We start from the raw sequence: 23,578 nt of genomic DNA on the forward strand, positions 1-23,578 counted from the left end.
ATTAGGAAGAGAATTGATTCATATCTTTTATATATATATATATAGTTTTTTTGGTAAGGCAAACGGGGTTAAGTGGCTTGCCCAAGGCCACATAGCTAGATAATTATTAAGTGTCTGAGACCGGATTTGAACCCAGGTACTCCTGACTCCAGGGCCAGTGCTTTATCCACTGCCACCTAGCCGCCCCTGATTCATATCTTAAAGGCTATGAACTAACAGTGTTACCTGGTGCAAGTCACTTAGCTTCCCTCCTATCTATAAAATGAACTAGATTAGTTATCTTTATGGTCCCTTCCAGCTCTAACTGAATGTCCTGTGATCCAAATCCTAAGAAGCACCAGACAGGGCAATACTGATATATATTCTCTGGAACTTTTGCCATAAACTCTCTCTTTAAAAATGCTTTGCATAAAACTCAGGATGACTTGCATTTGAAGTTAACTGATGTCATAGCTATACAATATGCACAGAAAGTTTCAGTTAGTTAGGATAGAATGCTGAGCCTACAATCAATCCAACTTAGGAACTATTTACTAAATACCTATGACAAGCACTGGAGAAACTTTTTTTTAAATAATTCCTTTTCCTTTCTCATAGATTTTTCCCATTTGTTTTGATTCTTCTTTCACAACTAATCACTAATGGAAATATGTTTAACATGACTATACATATATAATCTTGGGGGGGGGGGGGTGTTGCAAGGCAAATGGGGTTAAGTGGCTTGCCCAAGGCCACATAGCTAGGTAATTATTAAGTATCTGAGGCCAGATTTGAACTCAGGTATTCCTGACTCCAGGGCCAGTGCTCTATCCACTGTGCCACCTAGCCACCCCTCTACATATATAATCTTTATCAGAACATTTGCTTTCTTGTAGGAAGGAAAAGGATGTGGAACTGAAAATCTTACCAAAAATAAATGTTCAAAATTATCTTTACATGTAATTGGAAAAAAGGGGGAAAAAAAGACAATCCCTGGCCTCATTGAGCTTACAAGCTAAAAGGGAAGACAGCATACAAAAGGAGTCAGGAAAGAGGATCAGTGGGATCCCACAGGAGGGGCATCTTGTTCCTTGAAGCTGAAACCAAGCAGGGCAGCAGATACAAAATGGAGTGATCTAAGAGTCTAGCTTCTACCCACTCTATAGGAAAACATTGGGAAGGGTTTGGCACTGGGCTCACCAGCCCTCTAGATAGAGGGAGGGGACGCTTAGGGAGATGGGGTCAGTCCAGGCTTGAGTTAGCCACATGGACGTGAATTTTGAAGGAATGAGTTTATCCTGGGAAGGGTATCTTATTTCATGGAGTTGAAACCAGGCTGGATGCAAAATGGAAAGTCAGGATGAGTTTAGTTCAAATTTCAGATATTTACTGTTTAACTTTGGCCACACTATTTTTCCTCTATTAGCCTCAGTTTCCTCGTCTGTAAAATAGAGATAATAGATACATCACCTCTCCCCAGAATTGTTGTGAGAATCAAATGAGATCAATCAAATGAAATCAACACAATGCCTGACTCATTAAAGTGATAAATGTTAACTATTATTATTAATCTGTTAGGAAAATTCATTTTGATGCTGCTCCATTTGATAATATCTAAAAATATTCAGAACCATATAAGGTTCTGTTCATCATTTTTGCAGTTTCAGTTTTTGAAGATACCTCTTTTTTTTTTAATTCATGTGAAAATTCAAAAGTGAAGTACCACTAAAGCATATCAGGTTTTTTGTGAATTAGTACAACTGAATACACAATTTAATATCATATATTTTATTTGATAATGTCGAAACATTTCTTCATTTCTACTGATGGAGCATGTAGTCTGCATTATGCTTGTCTGAGCTATTTTCATCAAGAAATGCTGTCTATGTATCCCCTTGGCAACATCTTTGCCGAGTTTACAACTTGGAGCAACATGTTGGCATCAACTATGCCGTCCACTTAAGCAGCTGCTGGGCAGCTGAGCTGTTTGAACATGCCACCACACTATGCAAATAGTTAATATTAAATGACCAAGACATGCGCTTTTGACTCTAAGCAAGTGATTTGGCTCCCTCAGAAACTTGTATGAAACCAAATATCCCAGAGGGCCATACATTAGTATTCCAGACAGTTTACATTTTAATTTGCATCATGATTGGGTAATAAAGTAAAGTTTTTATGATAGATCCCAATTATATCATCAGCAACATAATCAAACTATATGTCTCTATAATTCACATCATATTGGTAAATAATTTATCATTATAGTTACTGTACTTTACTCATGTGTTTGGCGTAGTAGTAAACAAATTCCACCTTTAAACATTTGAAAAGTGCATGAAAAAAGAACCATTACATTAATACAAATATTTTTGAAGCACAGTTTTAATATGGAATTACTTTATATTATGTAATTAATAGTTTTGGTATTTCATCAAACTTTGTATTTGCAACAAAACAGTTTTAAAAAAAACACTAGCTGAGAAAAGAGTTGACATGATCTATTGTATAACTCATTAAAAATGAATAACAACTAGAAAAATATGAATATGAATGAAAGGTGCCAAATAGGCACAAGAAGAACAAGAAATAAAAGTATTTAATAATGTATTTTGAGAAGTCTGAGTAAAAAGGAAATAATAAAAATGTGTAGAAAGCATATATAGGGAAGGGATCACTATATTAACATGTTGTAAACCTTTCAGACTATACTAACCTAATTATATTAGATATCAATAAAATAGCTTTCTGGTGTATTCAATGAAACGTCTTATAAAAAGCATCACCCACTGAGTGACCAAGGATTGGCATAAATTTTTTGGGATGCTTTTGCTTCAGCAATGCCTTCTTGGTACATTCCTTTATCTCCTTCCTCTGGCATGGCAGGACGGTGTGCCACTCTTGTTAGCAGATGGGAAACAAAGAACCTGAATTGCTAGTTGGGTGGTCACAAAGGAAACTGTCTACCAGTATCAGTGGTATCAGGAACCAGACTCAGCCTCAGACTGTGCCCTCCCCGAGCTCAGGGTCACCAGCAGAGCTTGGGGAAGTGGTGTTCCCCACAGGTCGTAACTCACCACTTCCTGGAGCCTTCGCAGGAAACGAGTATTATCACTGCCGTTTTTTAGTGGAACAGCCTAGCATTCATCTGTTACCTGCTTCTCACTGTCTGAACAAGAGAGAGGTATCTGAGAGAGACCCCGGGCCATGCCACTATTGTAGGAGTGGCCATTAAAATAATTACCAAATATTTATTGAAATCCTATTAATATAGTCATTCATATTCATACAATACCAAATGTATAAAGGTTTACCATGTGTACTATATACTTTATACTATACTATATACTTTATACTATATACTTTATACTATATACTTTATACTTTAAATATATATATTTAAAAATGCCATAAGAATAAAAACATGATAAATATAAAAATATCCCTCAGAACTTAAAATTTTTCTTGGATAAATATCAGAAACAATCAGAAGGCAAGGCAGGATATAATAAGGTATATAGTGAACTAAAAATTAAACTTGGTAGGAAATCAGAGATCAATGTGGACTGGAAGAGGAGGTGGGCCTGGAAGATCTAAGTTGAAAGGAATAGCAAAGGGGAGGCTAGGTGGCACAGTGGATAAAGCACCGGCCCTGGTGTAAAGAGTACCTGGATTCAAATCCAGTCTCAGACACTTAATAATTACCTAGCCATGTGACTTGAGCAAGCCACTTAACCCCATTGCCTTGCAAAAACTTAAAAAAAAAAAAAAAAGCAGAGAGAGGGATCCCACAGCCTTAGAGGGCAGAAGAGGGGTGGAGTGGAGAAATAGAAATGAGACTGCATAAATATCAGCTAGTTATTATCGTGGCTTCAAAATGAAGTGAAAGCTGGATCTTCTCCGTATGCTTGGAGAAAGAACAAATAGCATTTAGTGACTCCATGAGCTACCTCTCAGAGTTATAAATGGATGGAGACAGAAGAGTCCAGCATCCTGGCGGTGAGAATGTATGGATCTCTGACTTGAAGCATCCTCTGGTGCTTGGTAGCAGATCCCAAAATGAGCACTCTGGCTCCATTTGGGGGGGGGGGGCAGCTAGGTGGTGCAGTGTATAGAGCACTGGCCTTGGAGTCAGGAGTACCTGAGTTCAAATCTGGCCTCAGACACTTAATAATTACCTAACTGTGTGGCCTTGGGCAAGCCACTTAAACCCATTGCCTTGCAAAAACTAAAAAAAAAAAAAATTTTTTTTTCAGGGAATACTCAGGCTGTCTATCTGTCCCCATCATTCCCTAAAGGAACAAGCTGTCTTTTTTTTTAATCATATATTTTCCTATATGATAGCCTTTTACACTCCTTTCAGAAAAGCAGTTGTAGGAATAAGCTAAAATCTACAGACCAAAAAATAGCTTTGGATCCCTGAAAGTACTACAGAATTTCTTAAATTCAATTTCGCTTCCTCTTTTCCTCCTCTTCAATTCTGGATCTACTCTGTTATCAGATACCTGCAGTGCATGTCCAAACTTCTCTCATAGGAACAGCTAGAGCACAGGCCCTGGAGTCAGGAGGACCTGAGTTGAAATCCCACCTCAGACACTTAATAATTATCTAGCTGTGTGGCCTTGGGCAAGCCACTTAACCCCATTGCCTTGCAAAAAAGAAATTTAAAAATGCAAACTTCTATCACCATATGAACATAGTATGTGCCCCTTAACCTTCTGGTTTTTTCAGGTGTAGATTTATAGGCAGATTTCTTTGGAGAAATTGTGGATCTTACTGATGAGGTTTTGCAATATTCTGGGAATTAAGTATTTGTTTTGTATCAAGTACAAGTATACCAAGAGGCAAAAGCACAGATCCAGCCCTCTAGAAGCTCACATTTTAATGGAGGAAACATCTTACAAATAACTCTATAAATATCAGATATAGGCACTCTAATGGAAAGTAATCTTACAGGGAATGCATGGGGAGGGGGGGGAGGAAGCAAAAAGCCTGGGAAAGGCTTCCTGCAGAAGATAGGATTTACAATGGGTCGTTTGTTTTTTTTTAATAAAATTTCATGTTTTCCAATATTTTCCATATTGTGTTGTGAAAGAAAAGGCAGGGGCAGCTAGGTGGCACAGTGATAGAGCACCAGCCCTGGAGTGAGGAGTACCTGAGTTCAAATCCGGCTTCAGACACTTAATAATTACCTAGCTGTGTGGCCTTGGGCAAGCCACCTAACCCCATTTGCCTTGCAAAAAAAACCTTAAAAAAAAAGAAAGAAAAGGCAGACCAAAAAGAAAAAAAAACACACAAAAACAAAGATCATGAAAATAGTTTGCTTCAATCTACATTCAGAGTCCATCAGTTTCTTTCTGTGGAAGCATTTTCCATCATGAATCCTTCAGAATTGTCTTATTGCTGAGAGCTAAGTTATAGTTGATCATTGCACAATGATGCAGTTTCTATATACTGTGTTCTTCTGACTCTGCTCTCTCTGCTTTGCATCACTCCTTATAAACCTTTCCAAGTTTTCCTGAAATCCACAGTGAGTCTTAAAGAAAATCAGGAAAGTGGGGAGGCAGAAGTAAAGAGAAGAGCATTCCCCAGGCAGGAAGGGCAAGGGCACTGGAGCTGAAATGGAGAATCATGAACAAGAAACACGTTATGGTTGGATCATAAAGTAAAAAAAAAGTGATTAAATTGTAAGGAAAATGGAAAGGTGGAGGGAGGGAGTATGAAGATCTCAGAATATCAAATAAGAGAATGTTCTATTTGATCCTGGAGCCACTGGAGTTTATTGGTTAGGAAAGATAAATGGAGTGATGGCATGGAAAGATCCACTTTAGGAAGATTACTTTGTTTGCTAGCTGAGTAGGGTCTGGAATGGGGTCAGACTTGAGATAAATTAATGGCCTATTAAAATAATCCAGGCAAGAGGTAATGGAAACATATGTGAGAATGGCTATAATGTAAATTATCTTGAAACTGAGCCTTTATTTTTTTTCAAAATCATCTCCAGGGGCAGCTAGATGGCATAGCAGATAAAGCACCTGCCTTGGAGTCAGGAGTACCTGGGTTCAAATCCGGTCTCAGACACTTAATAATTACCTAGCTATGTGGCCTTGGGCAAGCCACTTAACCCTGTTTGCCTTGCAAAAAAAAAACCTAAAAAAAATAATAATCTCCAGCATGTATTTTCTGTCTTTCTTCTTGATCAGGTCCAGACATATTTTATCCATATTCATTTTCTAAAGAGCCATTTCTCACAAAAAGCCAATTACAGTGGAGTGAAGGATGGGCATCATTTGAACTTTACACTCATTAGTATTGACTCAAAAAGGGAATATACACAATCATTTGAATATAGAAATCTATCTTACCCAACAGAGCATTATCTAGGAAGGAAAGGGTGAAAGAGAAAAAGAACAAACAGGAAGAAAAATAGGATGAAGGGAAATACACAGTAATCATATTGGCGAATGTGAATGGAATTAACTCCCCCATAAAATGCAAGCAGATAGGGGAATAGATTAAAAGCCAGAATCCCACAATATATTTTTTACAAGAAACACCTGAAGCAGAGTTACACATAATAAAGGTAAAAGGCTGGAGCAGAATCTATTATGCTGATCTCAAACAAAGCAAAGGCAAAAAATAGACCTAATTGAAAGGGATAAGGTAGGAAATTATATCTTGCTAAAAGGTAATTAAAGACAATGAAATAATATTAATAGATAACATATATGAACCAATAATTTTGGTTATATTAAATTAAAGGACTTTGCACAAACAAAATCAATGCAACCAAGAGTAGAAGGAAAGCAGAAAGCTGAGAAACAATATAGCAAGTATCTCTGATAAAAAACCTTATTTCTCAAATGTATACAGAGAATTAAGTCAAATGTATAAGAATATAAACCGTTCTTAATAAATGATCAAAGGATATGAGCAGGCAGTTTTCAAATGAAGAAATCAAAACTATCGATTAGGCATATTGAAGCAGTGCTCTGAATCATTTTTGATTAGGGAATTGTAAATTACAGCAACTTTGAGCTATTACCTCACACCTATCAAATTGGGTAATATGATAAAGAAAAATCAAATGTGAAAGGATGTGAGAAAGTTGGGGACATTAATGTGCTGCTGGCAAAGTTGAAAACTGATCCAATAATTCCAGAGAGCCAAAGGGCAACCAAATTATGCAAATCCTTTGATCTAGCAAAACAACTACTAGGTCTTTATCCCAAAGAAACCATCAAAAAAAGGGGAAAGGACCTACATGTGCCAAAAATAATTATAGTAGCCCTTTTTTAGGGTGTCAAAATATTGGAAATTGAGGGGATACAAATCAATTGGGGAAATGGCTGAACAAACTGAAATGTATGAATGTAATGGAATACTATTGTACAATAAGAAATGATGAGCGGGCAGATTTCAGAAAAGACCTGAAAAGGTTTATACAAAGTAAAATGAACAGAACCAGGAAAATACTGGAACCAGTATCAGCAATACTGTGTGATGAGCAACTATGATCTTCTTAGCATCACAGTGATCCAAGATAAGTCCAAAAGACTCAAGAAAAATTGCAATTCACATCCAAGAGGGAACTGATGAGCTCTGAATGCAGATGGAAGCATATTTTTTTCTCATTTTTTTTGTTTTTTCTTTCACAACTGTGAGAAGTATGCAAATGTGTTTTATATGATAGGACATGTATAATCCATTTTAGCAAGAGGGAGGGGGAGAGACAGAAGGAAAAAAATTTGAATTTAAAATCTTGTAAAAATGAATGCCAGGGGCAGCTAGGTGGCATAGTGGATAAAGCACCTGCTCTGGAGTCAGGAGTACCTGAGTTCAAAATCTGGCCTCAGACACTTGATAATTACCTAGCTGTGTGGCCTTGGGTAAGCCACTTAACCCCATTGCCTTGCAAAAAAAAAATCTGAAAAGAAAATGAATGCCAAAGGGCAGCTAAGTGACTCAGGGAATAGAGCACTGACCCTGGAGTCAGAAGGACCCGAGTTCAAATGCAGCCTCAAATACTTAATGCTAAAAATTGTCTTGACATGTAATTAGGAGAGGATAAAGTACTACTTTAAAAAAGTAAAGGGGGGGCGGCTAGGTGGCGCAGTGGATAAGCACTGGCCCTGGAGATGGGGGTACCTGAGTTCAAATCCGGTCTCAGACACTTAATAATTACCTAGCTGTGTGGCCTTGGGCAAGCCATTTAACCCCATTTGCCTTGCAAAAACCTAAAAAAAAAAGTACATTTGTTGCATCAGGGTAAGAGTGGAGTGTAGTCAGGTGCGGCTCCAGAGCAGACCTGGCCCTACAAATCAGGAGCAGGTCTGAGGAGTGAATGAAGCTCTCAAGTACTGCTCAAGAGAGTCTCTGTGATGGCACTGGGGGCAGGACTCTGTTGCTGAAGAAAAAAAACACCTCAAAAAACAGAATAGGCCAAACGGTAAAAGAATTAAAAAAAATCAATAAGGAGAAGAAATGTTTTGAAAAGCAGAACTAGGCAAATGGAAAAAAAGATATGCAAAGCTGAATTGGCCAAATGGAAAAGGTGGTACAAAACTCAGTGAAGAAAATTCCATAAAAATTAGAATTAAGCAAATGGAAATTAATGATTCTGAGTCATCAAGAAACAATTAAACAAACCAAAAGAGAAAGAAAAAAATAGAAGACAGTATGAAATTTCTCACTGGAAAAACAACTGACCTAAAAATAGATCTAGTAGAGAGAATTTTAAAAATAATTGGACCTGGGGTGGCTAGGTGGCACAGTGGATAAAGTACCAGCCCTGGAGTCAGGAGTACTTGGGTTCAAATCCGGTCTCAGACACTTAATAATTACCTGTGTGGCCTTGGACAAACCACTTAACCCCATTTGCCTTGCAAAAACTAAAAAAAAAAGGGTGAGAGGGCCGACTTGATAGCCTACCTGAAGAAGGCCACCCACGAATAATGCCTGTCCGCCGCCTTATTTATTTTCAGAAGCAGCCCATGAGCCTTCTTTTTGTACGTGTACCATAACGACCCTCTTTAAATTAGTTTCATCAACCTGAGCATTTCGATCATGAATGGCTGTTCTAATAGAGAAATTATGTAGATGAGGTAGGCTTGGGTTTGGATAAGAAATGATTCCATCTCTCTGTTTCAGTCACAACCCCAGTCACAACCAAGCTGTCACACTTGAATGTTTATTTTCAAAGATTTAGGCAACTTTTTTTTTAAAGCAAGGGCTATGTGCCCGTGCCCTGCATCTTAGAAAAGTTTTAATTAAATCTGGCTTCTTTCACCAAACTATGGGGAAAGCCTATTTTAATAATTTCATATGACTTTTGTGTGTTATGGGTTTTTTTTGGGGGGGGGATTGTTCGGGGGGGGGGGGGTTATGCCCCAGCCTGTCCAAAGGCCAGTCCTATTGAATCCATCTTAAGTTCCCTAACTTCTTTGTGCATAAGTAACTTAATTACAATGATTTCATTAAATACTGCCTTTAACTTGTTGAAAAGCATTTCAGTGTACTGTCTAAGGACTGAGTAAAGGTCATCCCATCACTGCAGGAGTTCAGTTGGAGATAGGATCTCCTGACTTGCTCAGTACCTGTTTTGAAGACCTGTTCAATGGAAAGATGACAGACATGTTCTTAGTATGTGAATAGCAGTGGTATATTCACTTGGAGAGTCCAGTTTAGGGATGTACTATTAGTACTACATCTGTAGCCATACTTAAAACTTAATGCGGGGTGGCTAGGTGGCTAGGTGGCGCAGTGGATAAGGCACCAGCCCTGGAGTCAGGAGTACCTGGGTTCAAATCTGGTCTCAGACACTTAATAATTAACTAGCTGTGTGGCCTTGGGCAAGCCACTTAACCCCATTTGCCTTGCAAAAACCTAAAAAAAAAAAAAACCTTAATGCACTTGGAGGATTCAGTTGTATGGAGATGTGCCATCAGTGCATCCATGGTCACCCCCAAAACTTGATTCAGCAATTAAACATTTGTGAATATACTTTTCAAAAAAGAATGTTAAAAGTTGTTTTTACTTATAATTGGGGGAAGATAATATTAAATAAATAATAAGTTTTAATTGATAAACTACTAAAATAAGTGAATCACACCAATATTGATATTCTCACTATAAAGTTAAAGTGAGAGTTGAAGTAACTAAATGGAAGATTAGCTCATATATTCTCAAAAAAGAAATTGTCAGGAATGGTTTTATTATAGATCATCCATAGTGCTTATTAGGTACCATAAAGGTTTTTGTAGCTAATATCCTTGGCAAAGGATTGTCAGCAAAATTGTTTAAAAAAACTTAAGATTCTTTAAATAAAACTGATATGTGCCTTGGTATATTCAGTAACATCACTGTAAAGGAGAATATTACAGGTGTGTGTTGAAATAAATAGAAAAAATGTTATTTGGGATCAATAAATAAAAGAATCCAGAAGCTTCATTAAGTCTCATTCTGTTTAGCATATGATTTCTTCAAGAAGATAGTTAGAAAACACTAGACATGACAAATGCCAAACAATATCACAGAAAATTAAAATTAATATTTCTTAACAAACAAGAAGCATATCAACATTTCTAAACTGCTTGTGTTCTGTTTCAGGGCTGTCCAAAATGTGGCCCATAGGGTAAGTCCTATGCAGAGCTCTCACTAAAATGGCAAATCAAAACATATTGTCTATTGTTTCAATAAAAACTTTTAAAACTAAGTTTGGACAACCAAATCTATCTGACCATGTAAAAGCAAAGATCATTTGATTAGATACTTAAATGAGCTATTAACTGAAATCAGAGGTGAATCAATCAGATTCTGATTAGTACCATTTCTTAAAGAAGTTTAACTGACATAAACAAGATTAGAGTTGCAGTGAATGCCCAAGAGACCCAAAGAGCCCAGAAACCACCACTACTGAAAATTTCCTAGCCAACCAGAAAGACCTGGGTAGCACTAGTTTATAGTACAAATGAGAAATATTGCAGAAGATAATTATGGAAGATGGCAATAAATTTACACAGATTCTCTTTCTTTCAACCCCACATTTTAATTCTACCTCTCTCTCAACCCTCTTACATAGGTTTTATTGCAGTAAAAAAAAAAATTCATTTTCAGATTTGTAGATTTTTAAGTCAAGAACCCCAAAGTATATCATATCAGAATAAAACATCAGAGTAGGATTCATAAATGATTAAGTGATATGAGATTGTCAAAGATAGAGCCTAAAAATTAAAATACGATATTCAGTGTGGATTTTCTCAAAGTGTCTTTTGCTGAATCAGCATCCATTTCACATTTTCCAAGGGAAGCCACTACCCTTTTCTGAAAAAAAAGTTGCCTATTTGTTGCTTCCTCTTGCTATCCTTTCACTTCTCAACCTTTTGCCAAACTGAGACTTCCAATTTCTTTACTTGGCTCTGACTGAAGTTGTCAGAAATCTCTTAATTGGCAAATCTGACAACCTTTTTTCAATTCTTATCCTTTTCTACCTACCTACAGCATTGACACTTTAACCATCTTCTGAATACTCATTCCTCTCTATGTTTTCATGACAGCTTACCCTTCTTGAATGATCCATGAAAAACTTTTCTCTATTGTGTTTTTGGGTTTCTTTAGCTGTTCCAGTGAGTTCAGCTACCATGTTGATTTAAATAAATGTCAAATTCAAATTGGAACAGATCCCTGTAGCCTTAGATTGCCTTTAGAAAACCACAAATTAGCTTTATGTTTTATTGTATTTTTATTTACTTTATTAAACATTTCCCAATTATATTTTAATCTGGTTGGTGCATTTGGGAGTTCTGAGGGCATGTGTGACTTGCGAAGTTTTATACTTCTGATAGATGATCATCCAAGCCACCTTTCCAGCTCCAGTCTCTCTTCTGTGCTGTCATAAACTATTAGACATTTCTAACTAACTGTCAGTCTCTCTGTCTGTCCCCCAAGCCTGGAATGTTCTCTCATCTTCTCCAACAACTGACCTCACCAGCTTCCTTTAAGTCTGAAATAAAATCCTGCCATTTATAGGAAGTGTTCCCCAATCCCTCTTAATTCCTTTTCTCTATTATCTTATTTGTCCTGTTCATTACTTGGTTTGTATGCATTTGTATGTTGTCTTCCCTCATTTTTTTATAAGCTCCTTGAAAGCACAGGCTATTTTTGCCTTTCTTTTTATCCCTGACACATCAAGCTTAATAAATTAATGAATATTTGATTATTTTATATTTAGAATTGGTTGATTTTTCTTCATTCCCTCTCATGACAAGTTACCCTCCTATATCCAGTCGCTTTCCAAATCTTACATCTTTTATTTCTGCCATATCTCTCACAACCAGCTTGGTGGCGAAGTGAACAGAGCTAGAGCACCAACCCTGCAGTCAGGAGGATCTGAGTTTAAATCTAGTTTCAGGAACCTCCTAGCCTTGTGACCTTGGGCCCAAGTCAGTTAATCCTGATTCCTATCTGGCTCTGGAGGAGAAAGTGAGGATTTAGCACAGCCCTCCACCCACCCACCCAAATCTAATTCATGTGCTTGTCATGACATCACTTCTGTGGTCTTCGAGAATGAAGGACAAGGTGGCACAGTAGATAGAGGACCTGAGTTCAAATTCAGCCTCAGACACTTAATATTTACTTAGCTGTATAACCCTAGGGAAGTCACTTAACTCCATTACCTTGTCAAAGAAAAAAAAAAGAACTCAGGACAAACATCATCTCTCTCTCTCTCAACCATCTCCTTATCTCTAGCAACAGTCCCCACACTTTGATCTCCTTTCATCTCTCTCAGACAGGGTCTTGGTGGTTCCCTGTGCCTCTAGGAAAAAACACTTCTTAATTTTGCATTTAAAGCCTTAAACATTCCAAATTAATATTAAGAAGAGATGACAAGAATACACAAAAGAACTATATGAGAAAGATCTTAAAATTTTGATTACCACTATGGTGTGGTTACCACAGCCTCTAGAGCCTGGTGAATAATGTCAGATAGACCTTGGGAAGCATGGCTAACCAAACTCTTTAAAACTGTAAAAGATGATGCTGTGAAAGTGCTGCACTCAGTAGGCCAGCAGAGTCTGCTGAATCAGAAAAGATTAGTGTATATATCTCAGTCCTAAAGAACAGCAATGCCAGTGAATGTTCCAGTCACCAAACAATTGTGCTCATTTCACTCACATCAGTCCGTGTAGGTTTGTAAAAGTAAACCATATCGGCAACTGAACATACTAGAAATAAGCTTCCCTTTATCACTGAAATTTCTTAATTAAGAGAATGAAATGAGGAGGCTAGGGAGGCAGAAGAATTCATCTCCTCTGTTAACAGTGAGGAAGAAAATAAGGAAATGGACAGCGGATGGTTGTATCATCACTCTGTTGGAGTGAGTCGGTCATCTAGCCAGGTAGCCACCATGTACAGTAAGCATTGGAAGGTAGAGCTTGCCAGGGAACATTCTGGCCTCCAATATCTCTTTTAACCAATAGATTCAAAACTCAGGAAACATGAGAAAATGTATCCTCTCACTGTCCTAAAACTCATACGTTGTCTGTCCTAGAGGGCTCAACGTAGTAGTAGATTCACTCATTGAATCACTACTTAGTAGGACTCCCTAGAGATTTGAAAAGGTGTTGCAAAACTAAAGGACAAATATTACACCAGTTTTCAAAAGCAGAGAAGGTAACTTCTCTAGATTGGACCGAGTTTAACATGTTTCTGACAGAGATCTACCTTTATTTCTACTTTTGACAGGTGCACTAAATTGGTATATCAGGGAAATGTTACAGACAGTATACTTAGATTTCAGCAAAGACTTTGACAATGCAAGTCTCTCATGCTGTGCTTATGAACAGGAAAGCTGTGGGATAAATGATAGCACAGTTAGGTAGATTTAGAACTGGTTAAATGAAATGCATTGATGTCAACTTGAAGAAAGATCTCTTCTGGAATTAAATTAAACTCACCCCCTAGAGAACTGTCATTGCCCTTACACTTAAATGAAACAATAGAAGCCAGACTTGTCACATTTACAAAGCTGGGGTGGATAACCGATACCATTGGTTGACAAAAGTCAGGATTCACAAAAGATCTTTCTAAAAAATCTAATATGGATATGTACAAAGTTATATACTTAGATTCACAAAATCAACTTCACAAGTACAATCTAAGGGAGCCGTGGTTAAACCAGCAGTTCCTGTGAAACAAGATATGAGAGGTTTAGTGGATTCAATATGAATCAACATTGTGACATGGTAATAAGCAAAAACTAGTGCTACTTCAACTGCATTAAAAGAAGTATAGTGTCTAGAACAAGAGATGTAAAAGTTTTTCTAGATGCTTCTCTGGTCAGACTATTTCTGAGCTATTCTATTTAGATCTCATATTTTAGGGAAAACAGGCAAGTGGTAGTGAATTTAGGGGGGAAAAAAGGAAATAGGACAGCAAAGAGACTGGAGAACATGCCATACTAAGATAGGAAATAGGAATAGGGAAGTTAAGCCTGAAGAAGAGGGGATAGGATAAATTTCTTCAAGTATTTAAAGTTGAAAAAATAGACTCCATGCTTCTTATTCCTATACTGACTAGCATTATCTCTACTTAAAAGCATGAAGTCTCTACAATGGCTATGCATTTTCAAATAAAACAATTGAGTTTTGACCGTACCAGACCTAAGAACTGTTGTCATTAGGAAATGGAATTTGACTTCTTCCAGACAAAGGACAAAAGAAGGAGCATTGGATACAAGTTGTAGAGCAGCCTTTGGGTCTGCTATATGAAAAACTCATCAACAATTAGTGCTACCCAAAATTAGAATAGGATACCTAGGGAAGTAGACTATCCCTTACTAGAAGTCTTCATAAAGAGAGCAGGTAATTTGTTTAGCAATACTTATAGACATGATTGATTCTATGATTGACTTCTTAGTTCTCTTTCAGTTTTGTCATTGTATGATAATACAGGTTAATCTGTCCTCAAAGAAGCCCCAAGACAGGCTCCTTGAATTATAAGGGAAACTTCCTAACGTCAACTCTCAATTGTCCAAATTACTGATGGAAGAGATAATAGTAGCAGTATTAAAAAATATATATAGGCAATTCCTAAACCAGCCAGGAATTTCAACTTCTCCTGTGCAACCTTTTTACTAAAATTGCTAATAAATAGCCAATTGGAAATACTTAGACCTTATCTTTTTTCTTTTACAAACCTTGCAACTATTTTGATAGGTCAAATATTTAAGAGGGAAATTAAAAAAAACAGCATAATAAGATGGGATATAGAGGTGAAATGGAAATAGCACATGGCATCAGAAGACCAGAGTTTAAATCATTGTTCTACTGCTTAGTACATGTGTGACCTTGAACAAGACACTTTTCTGGGTGAGCCTCAAATATTAAATTAGAGGTTGAACCAGATCACCATTTATATTACATAAAATGTAATATATTCCATCTGTAATTAAAAATTAAAATTAAATTTCTAGATAATGAAAAACATGGTAATCAAATTCAGTCTATTCAAGAGCTAAATATTTACAGAGGCAAAACAGTTAAGTTGAATTGGTTGTCACTAATAAGTTATCTTAATATCATATATTCAAAGGTATTGACAGTTTGTAAAATATATGAGGTATATATATATGTCTACTCCATATTTCAGAGGAGGGGTTGGACTAGAATATTACTAAGGTCCCTTTCAACTCCTATGATTCTACAATCCTATATTGGCTTATATTTTTTGTATTATTTTCATAGATTTATTTATGTAATACATTTTCTTCATGTTTTCATCTTCCTTTTAAGTTTTAAAAAAAATGCTTTTGATTAAATTAATGATAGATTTATATAATTGTACTTTTCAGTTGTTTAATATTTTCTTATTCTATTACTCAACAGGAGTTGGCAGTAATGAAACAGACTCTAATTAATATGCATAACAGGCACTGTGGAGATAAATTACCTGCTTCTAAAAATGAGACAAAAATTATGACTAAGACAACAAATCCTGTTGATCTACTCAAAGAAAATGAGGGAAATATATTTACACCCAAACCAACGGTGTTTGTAAGTACAATAAGAAAAATAACTTATATGTTTGTCATGTGCCCTATCATATAAATAGAATTTACTTCAGACCCTTAAATTTATTTAATCTTTTATTTACTGAATATTGGTTGTCGGTTTTTTTGGTAAATACACCTCAGGATCCTAGAATTAGAAGAGACCTTGGTATTCCTATCCTGCTCTCTATAAGCTTTTAAGTGCTATGCTGATATGTGCTCTATTGTCTGCCTCACTACTGATTTTTGTGTCTTTTGGACACAATCTACAAAATTTCCCCAAAATCTGGAGTTTGTCATTGTCCAGCCACTTGTTATAAAGGAATACAAGTAGGGTTTACTTTCTCTGGAAAATAGCATAAGTTGCTTTAAGAGGTAACTTCTAAAATTATGAAACTAAATATATTGCATATAAATTTAAATATCTTCATAATTAAAAGGAAACTGTGAGGGGGGGAAATCAGGAAGCAAATGAAGGGTAAGGATAGAGTAAAGAAGAAAGTCAAGAATTAGGCACAATGAAAATGAGGAAGTCAGTTTAAAAATTAGAAAAGAAGAAGGATGACAGGGAAGACAGAATAGATAACATATTCTTAGTTTTGTATTTTTCCTACCTCTTTTTCTAAATTTGGTTAATGTGTTGACCTTCATAGCCCTAGAAAAGACCTCACAGGAATTTATAGAAGACCTTCTCTCCTCCTTTCCAAAGCATTAGGCAATATCAAATCAACTCATAGAGATGAGTATGAGTTCAGCCCTTGCCTTTCTCAGCTTCATACGGTTAATTTGTGGTAAAGCTGGGAATGTCCTTTTACCTGCTAGTATAATGAGCAGGAAGAATCAAGTTAGAAGGTATTTTAGAGGTCATCTAGTCCAAACTCATGTATTCTTTCTATAATATCCCTAATACATGTCAATACAGTCTCTGCTTAAAGGCCTTCAGTTATAGGGAAACTCACTCTACCTACTGGATACAATCCATACCATTTTTGATCAGCTCTAATTGTTAGGAAGTTGCCTTATTTTCAAGTCACATGAGCAACAATGTGGTAGACTAGATAATTTCTCCAAAGCTCCACAACCCCTCAAACTCCCCAAAACAGAAATCATGCACCAAAGTTAGAGTAACTTCAGCTCTTTCCATGGTCTGGGATACAAAAAATCCAAAGCAAGATATTAAAATTAAAACCTAAACCATGAGTTCACTCAGCAACCCTCACACATATATCCCACACTATCAGCAGCAAGGCTACACCAGCAAACCCAAGGACACTACAGAAGCCCACATCAAAAACCCACCCCCATACTCCAGATCCCACTTCCTCTTTCCAATGCCACAGAAGCATAGTGGGTTAAATTTAACAATTCAATTCAGGAACAAGTTCTACAAAGAAAAAGACCTTCAAAGGAATAACAGGACTACTCCATACCCTCTAGAAAAAAGAGAGAGGGAGAAAATAGAATAATGTGCTTTAAAGAGCACCAAAGCTGCTCATTTTTTTTGCATATCACTTTACTTTTTAAACAGTAGTATTTTTTTATTTCCAAATACATAGAAAGATGGTTTTCAGTATTCATTTTTATGTTTTGAGTTCCAAATTTTTCTCTCTCCTTCCCACCCCTTTTCCCTTCCAAAGACAGCAAGTAATCTGATAGTGGTTATTTATGTATAACTATATAAAACATATTTCCATTTTAATCATGTTGTAAAAGAAGAATCAGAACAAAAGGGGGAAAAAAACCAAGAGAAGGAAAAAACAAAAATATAAAATAAATTTTAAAAATTGAAAATAGTATGGTTTGGTCTACATTTAGACTTCATAGTTCTTTCACTGGATGTGGCATCTATAGCTTTTCATAACTATGTATGATGAAAACTCTATCTTGATCATCTTTGATTTTTGGATTATGATACATAAATTAAAGAATAATAAATAATAGTTTTCTTTATTTCATTTTTGCCCAATTACATGTAAAAATAATTTTCAACATGTTTTTAAAATTGAATTCCAAATTCTTTCCTTCCCTCCCCATCCCCTGTCATTGAGAAGGCAAGAAATTCTATATGTTAAATGTTTTGTCATGCAAAACATTTGTCCATATTAGTCATATTGTAAAAGAAAACAATCAAAATAAAACCCAAGAAAAATAAAAGTAAGAAAGTATGCTTCTATGTGTATTCAGACTCCATCAGTTATTTCTTTCAGGGTGGATAGCATTTTTCCACTAATAAGTTCTTCAGAATTGTCTTGGATCATTGAATTGCTTAGAATAGCTAAATTATTCTTAGTTGATCATCATACATTATTGCTTTTACTATGTACAACATTAGTCTGATTCTACTTATTTCATTTTGCATCAGTTCATGGAAGTCTTTCCAGGTTTTTCTGAGAGCATCTAGCTTATCATTTCTTATACTACTATAGACAATCATATGCCACAACTTTTTCAGTCATTCCCCAGTTGATGATCATCCCCTCAATTTCAAATTCTTTGCCACCAGAAAAGAATATTTTATTATAAATATTTTTGTAAATACAATTCCTTTTTTGTTTGTTACTTTTTTTGGTATACAGATTTGGTGATGGTATTGTTAGGTCAAAGGATATACAGATGTGGTGGTGGTTCTGTTAGTTCACCCTTTGAGCATAGTTCCAAATTACTCTACATAATGGTTGAATCATTTCTTTCACCATATGACTAATATGAAAATATGTTTAACATGAGTGTACATGTATAATTTATATTAGATTGCTTTTGTCCTGGGGAAAGAAGGGAATGAGGCATAAAAATGTAGAACTTAAAATCTTACGGAAATGAATTTTGAAAACTTCACAGTTAAATGGAAAAAATACTATTAACAAAATAATAATAATAATGATTGAATCAATTCACGGCTCTACCAATAATGCATTAGTTTCTCAATTTTCCCACAGCTCCAACATTTGTCATTTTTCTTTTCTGTCTAAGGTCTAATAGGTGTGAGGTAGTACTGTTTTAATTTGCATTTCTCCAGTCAATACTAATTTAGATTATTTTTTTCATATGGCTATAGATAGTTTTAATTACTTCATGTGAAAATATATTTTTATCATTTATCAATTGGGGACTGGCTCTTATTTTTTATAAATTTGACACATTTATATATCTAGAGAAGAGACCTTTAAAAGAGAAACTTGCTTCAAAAAATTTTTCAAAGTTATGATTGCTAACTGTATTTCCTGTATTTTCATACTCTCTTATAGAATAAGATTTCTATACTCAATTGAGTTATTCTCTCTTTGAGTCAGTTCCAAAGAGAGTAAAGTTCAAACTTTCCCTGCCACCTTCTCCATTTTCCCCTCTACTGTAAAAGCTCTTTTATTCTACCTCTCCCTTTCCCTTTCTCCCAATTCATTCCTTTCTCGCCCCCTAATTTTATTTTTTTATATATCATCCCATCATATTCAACTCACACATGTTTCCTTTGTATGCATATGCCTTCTCCCTAATAATGAGAAAGTTATTGAGTTGCAAGTACCATCTTCCCATATAGGAATGTAAATAGTTTAACCTTTTTAAGTCCCTCATTATTTCCCTTTCCTGTTTACCTTTTTATGCTTCTCTTGAGTCTTGTATTTGCAAATCAAATTTTCTATTCAGCTCTGATCTTTTCATCAGGAATGCTTCAAGTTCTATATTTCATTAAATATTTATTTTGACCCTGAAGGATTATACTATTTTGCTTTTGCTGGTTGTAATCCTAACTCCTTTGCCCTCCAGAATATCATATTCCAAAACCCCCAGTCCTTTAATGAAGAAGCTGCTAAATCACCTGACTGTGGTTCCATGACATTTGAATTGTTTCTTTTTTGCTGTTTGCAATATTTTATCCTTGACATGAGAGCTCTGGCATTTGGTATAATATTCCTAGGATCTCTTTCAAGAGTGATCAGTGGAGTCTTTCAATTTTTCCTTTATCCTCTGCTCCTAGAATATCAGTGCACTTTTTTCTATGTTAATTTCTTGAAGAATGATGTCTAGGCTCTTTTTTTTTAATCTTGGCTTTCAGGTGGTGCAATTATTATTATTTTTTTAGGTTTTTGCAAGGCAAATGGGGTTAATTGGCTTGCCCAAGGCCACACAGCTAGGTAATTATTAAGTGTCTGAGACCGAATTTGAACCCAAGTACTCCTGACTCCAGGGCGGGTGCTTTATCCACTGTGCCACCTAGCCACCCCAGGTCCAATTATTTTTAAAATTCTCTCTACTGGATCTATTTTTAGGTCAGTTGTTTTTCCAGTGAGAAATTTCATACTGTCTTCTATTTTTTTCTTTCTCTTTTGGTTTGTTTAATTGTTTCTTGATGACTCAGCATCATTAATTTCCATTTGCTTAATTCTAATTTTTATGGAATTTTCTTCACTGAGTTTTGTACTACCTTTTCCATTTGGCCAATTCAGCTTTTTAAGGGGCTCTTCTCTTCAGTGAATATTTGTATATCTTTTTTTCCATGTGCCTAGTTCTGCTTTTCAAAACATTTCTTCTCCTTATTGAATTTTTTTAACTCTTTTACCGTTTGGCCTATTCTGTTTTTTGAGGTGTTTTTTCTTCAGCAACAGAGTCCTGCCCCCAGTGCCATCACAGAGACCCTCTTGAGCAGTCCTTGAGAGCTTCATTCACTCCTCAGACCTGCTCCTGATTTGTAGGGCCAGGTCTGCTCTAGAGCCGCACCTGACTACACTCCACTCTTAACCCTGATTCAACAAAACTTTTCTGCTGACCTTCTAAGTTTTCTTGAGCTGGAAAATTGTTTCACCTCATCCCTTTGTGGGTTTTGCCAATCCACAATTTGTTTGGGGTGTTAAAGGTGTTTGAAAGGGTTTTGGAGAAAGTTCAGGCTACTTCAGGGACTACCCTGACTTTTCTCTGCCATCTTGGCTCCACCCCAGCCCATAATAATTTTCTAAGCTTTGGCTTGGTAACATTTCCAGATCCTTTAACTAAAATGATTTTCTAATTATATGCTTTACTAAAAATTAAAATATAGGTACTTTATGGGAAAGCTATAATAAATGCAATCACAAATTCTCAGTGAAACAATAGACATTTCTTAGACTATTCACATGGCCAACAGATAGCCATGAAGCCACAGAAATTCAGTTTTTCCCTGCTCCAATTTAGCTAGGTATATAGCATATAATTCATACAAATATCAAAATTAAAATAGCCCACTAGAAGAAATCCTGTGGTTTATAAAGAAGCAGATTGCAGCTCTGGCTGCTTCTTCTGCATTTCTGTCTCAGTATTTTCCCTACAGTAACATACATTTACCTCTTTCCCACCAGCTTATCCACTTTTCATCTTACATTTACTCCAAGCCATCCTGGCTCTTTCATTCAGGTCCTCCTGGGCCTGGAACTATCTGATCTTCTTTTTGGATTCTTATATTTTACCTTCTTAGACCAGAATGTCTGTCTTTAGCATGGCTTCTGCTACCTTACCCCATTCCAAAATGGTATGCTGTGCCTTGGCCCATAGTATTGCCTCTGGCCCTCCCATTTCTCTCCTAAATATATACTTACTGGCAACTCTCTGCTTAAAGTGGAGTGTGGACAACTACTTTAAAATTAAATGATAATTAAATTATAAAAATTAAAAATTAAATTAAAGAATTAAAAAAATAGCCCTAGAGTCTAGTGAGGATATCAGAAACAACTCCATAGTATCTATATATAAACAAGCACAATTTCTTTAATTGCTTCTGCTAAAACATATTAAGAGGAAAAAACATCAGAGAGAGACAACTACTTCCATTAGGAAAGGATAAGTTGGTAAGGAAAAAAAATGAGAATGGGGAGAGGAGAGGAAAGATAGAAACTATCAGGAAGAACATTATAATGGGATTTAATAAGAGTTATGGTATAGTTTAGATATATTATTAACAAATTGTTTAAGATACAATTGATTAGGGCAATGTCATCTAGAACATTCTTATTTGGGATTTATACTAGCATATATGTATAGAAGGTGCATATAGGGTGTTTAGATGTTTGTTTCTAGTATTGTGTGCATTTGTATTAAGTGTAGGGGTGGAGAAAAGAGTTGAATAGGATCTATGCAAATTATATTTTTTAAATCATTTAAGTTTTATAGAATATACTCATCATTTTTCCAAATAATTTAGAAAAATATCTAGGAGTAGAGACAAATAAAGTTATATAAATCAACCTTTTAAGTAGAAATATATTGAAATAGTAAAATGTTTTCTAATCTGCCTCTTTCCCTTATGGGATTCTATTAATAAGAATATACTAGCTAGAATGGGTTTTCTATTCTCTTATCTTCTCTGCTATTCTCTCTGACCTTTGACCACTTTGCCACACATTAACATTTGTTTAATATAAGAAAGTAACAATTCTGCTCTTCTTATTTTTATAAAAATTATGCTGAGAAATGCTTTCAATTATTGGGCAAAACTGGACTCTGATCTTATCTCTGGTATTACAATATAATGGATAAGGCTAGCATTTGATTTCAAGCCTGGTCTTAGGTTCTACCTTGGTAGGGTTATCTAGGGTCTGACCTCTCAGCTCTAGAACTTCAATATGCAGCTTACTCATGAGTGACCCAAGTTTGAGATACTTATCTCACACTACCAAAACTCACATAAATATAATTTGTACTAGAAAATGAATTTACAATTTCCAATGATAGGAATATTCATGGTACCCTTGTAGAGGACTCATGCCCTTTTGTCAAGATACCTGAAATATAGTTTTTATTTTAATTTTTTACATTCACAAAGCACCTGTGTTCTAGTTTGTAAAATATTGAAATGTAGCACCAGCAAAGTACTTGAAAAAAAGCATATTAGTCATCAGAAGATTGTTCCACAGGCATGTAGTCAGAGCAAAAGTTTCATGATCTTATAGAGCTATTGAATCCAACTCTAGAAGCTACTAATGAACTAATTGTCCTTGTTCCAGTAAAGCATGATACCTTGCACAAAGCAAATATTAATCACTTTATTCAATTAAATGAAGTTAAGTAAATATTCTTTAAAAACTTACTTTGAAAAACACTATTCTAAGTGAGAGGCATTGGGGGGGTGGGATGTGTCTGCCCCTAAGAAGATCAGTTCTACTTGTTTAAGTAACAGTTTGTTGTTGTTGTTGTTGTTTTTTTGTGGTAGGAGAAAAGCATAGAAGAGTTGGGGAGTTCCCCTGATTGGGGATTGTCTGAACAATGGCATTTTAGTGTTAAACATGGCAAAGATGAAGAATTCTAAAAAACATAAGAAGACAGATATTAACATGCAAAGAAAGATAAGAACCAGGAGAGCAGCATATACAGTGACAAAAAAAAAAAAAATATATATATATATATAATATATATAAATTAAGATTATGGTCAAAGACAGTCAGATTCAAAGTAACTATAATGATCAGTCTTAGACCCAGAAAGAAATAATATAACCCACTTTGAAGAGTCAGGATGCTACCAGAGAAGACAGGCACTCCAACCTAGTCATGTTTGTTTTGTCAATTTGCTAAACTGTTCTCCTTTATT

The 23,578-nt window shown here is 35.7% G+C and overlaps 1 protein-coding gene across 5 annotated transcripts in view; it reads left to right on the forward strand.

Annotated features, from left to right (window-relative positions):
• Positions 1-23,578, forward strand: part of PIBF1 (progesterone immunomodulatory binding factor 1) — a 317,017-nt gene that overhangs the window by 281,753 nt on the left and 11,686 nt on the right. For 3 of the 5 annotated variants that reach the window (XM_074191801.1, XM_074191800.1, XM_074191802.1), the window contains exon 17: positions 15,864-16,031. In XM_074191801.1, the coding sequence (XP_074047902.1) occupies positions 15,864-16,031 (168 nt within the window). Of the gene's footprint in view, positions 1-15,863; positions 16,032-23,201; positions 23,567-23,578 lie in introns of those variants that run through there. The other 2 variants (XM_074191798.1, XM_074191799.1) reach the window with 1 other exon arrangement.

Source organism: Macrotis lagotis, chromosome 6 (genome assembly GCF_037893015.1).
Source record: "Macrotis lagotis isolate mMagLag1 chromosome 6, bilby.v1.9.chrom.fasta, whole genome shotgun sequence".
Lineage (NCBI taxonomy): Eukaryota > Metazoa > Chordata > Mammalia > Peramelemorphia > Peramelidae > Macrotis > Macrotis lagotis.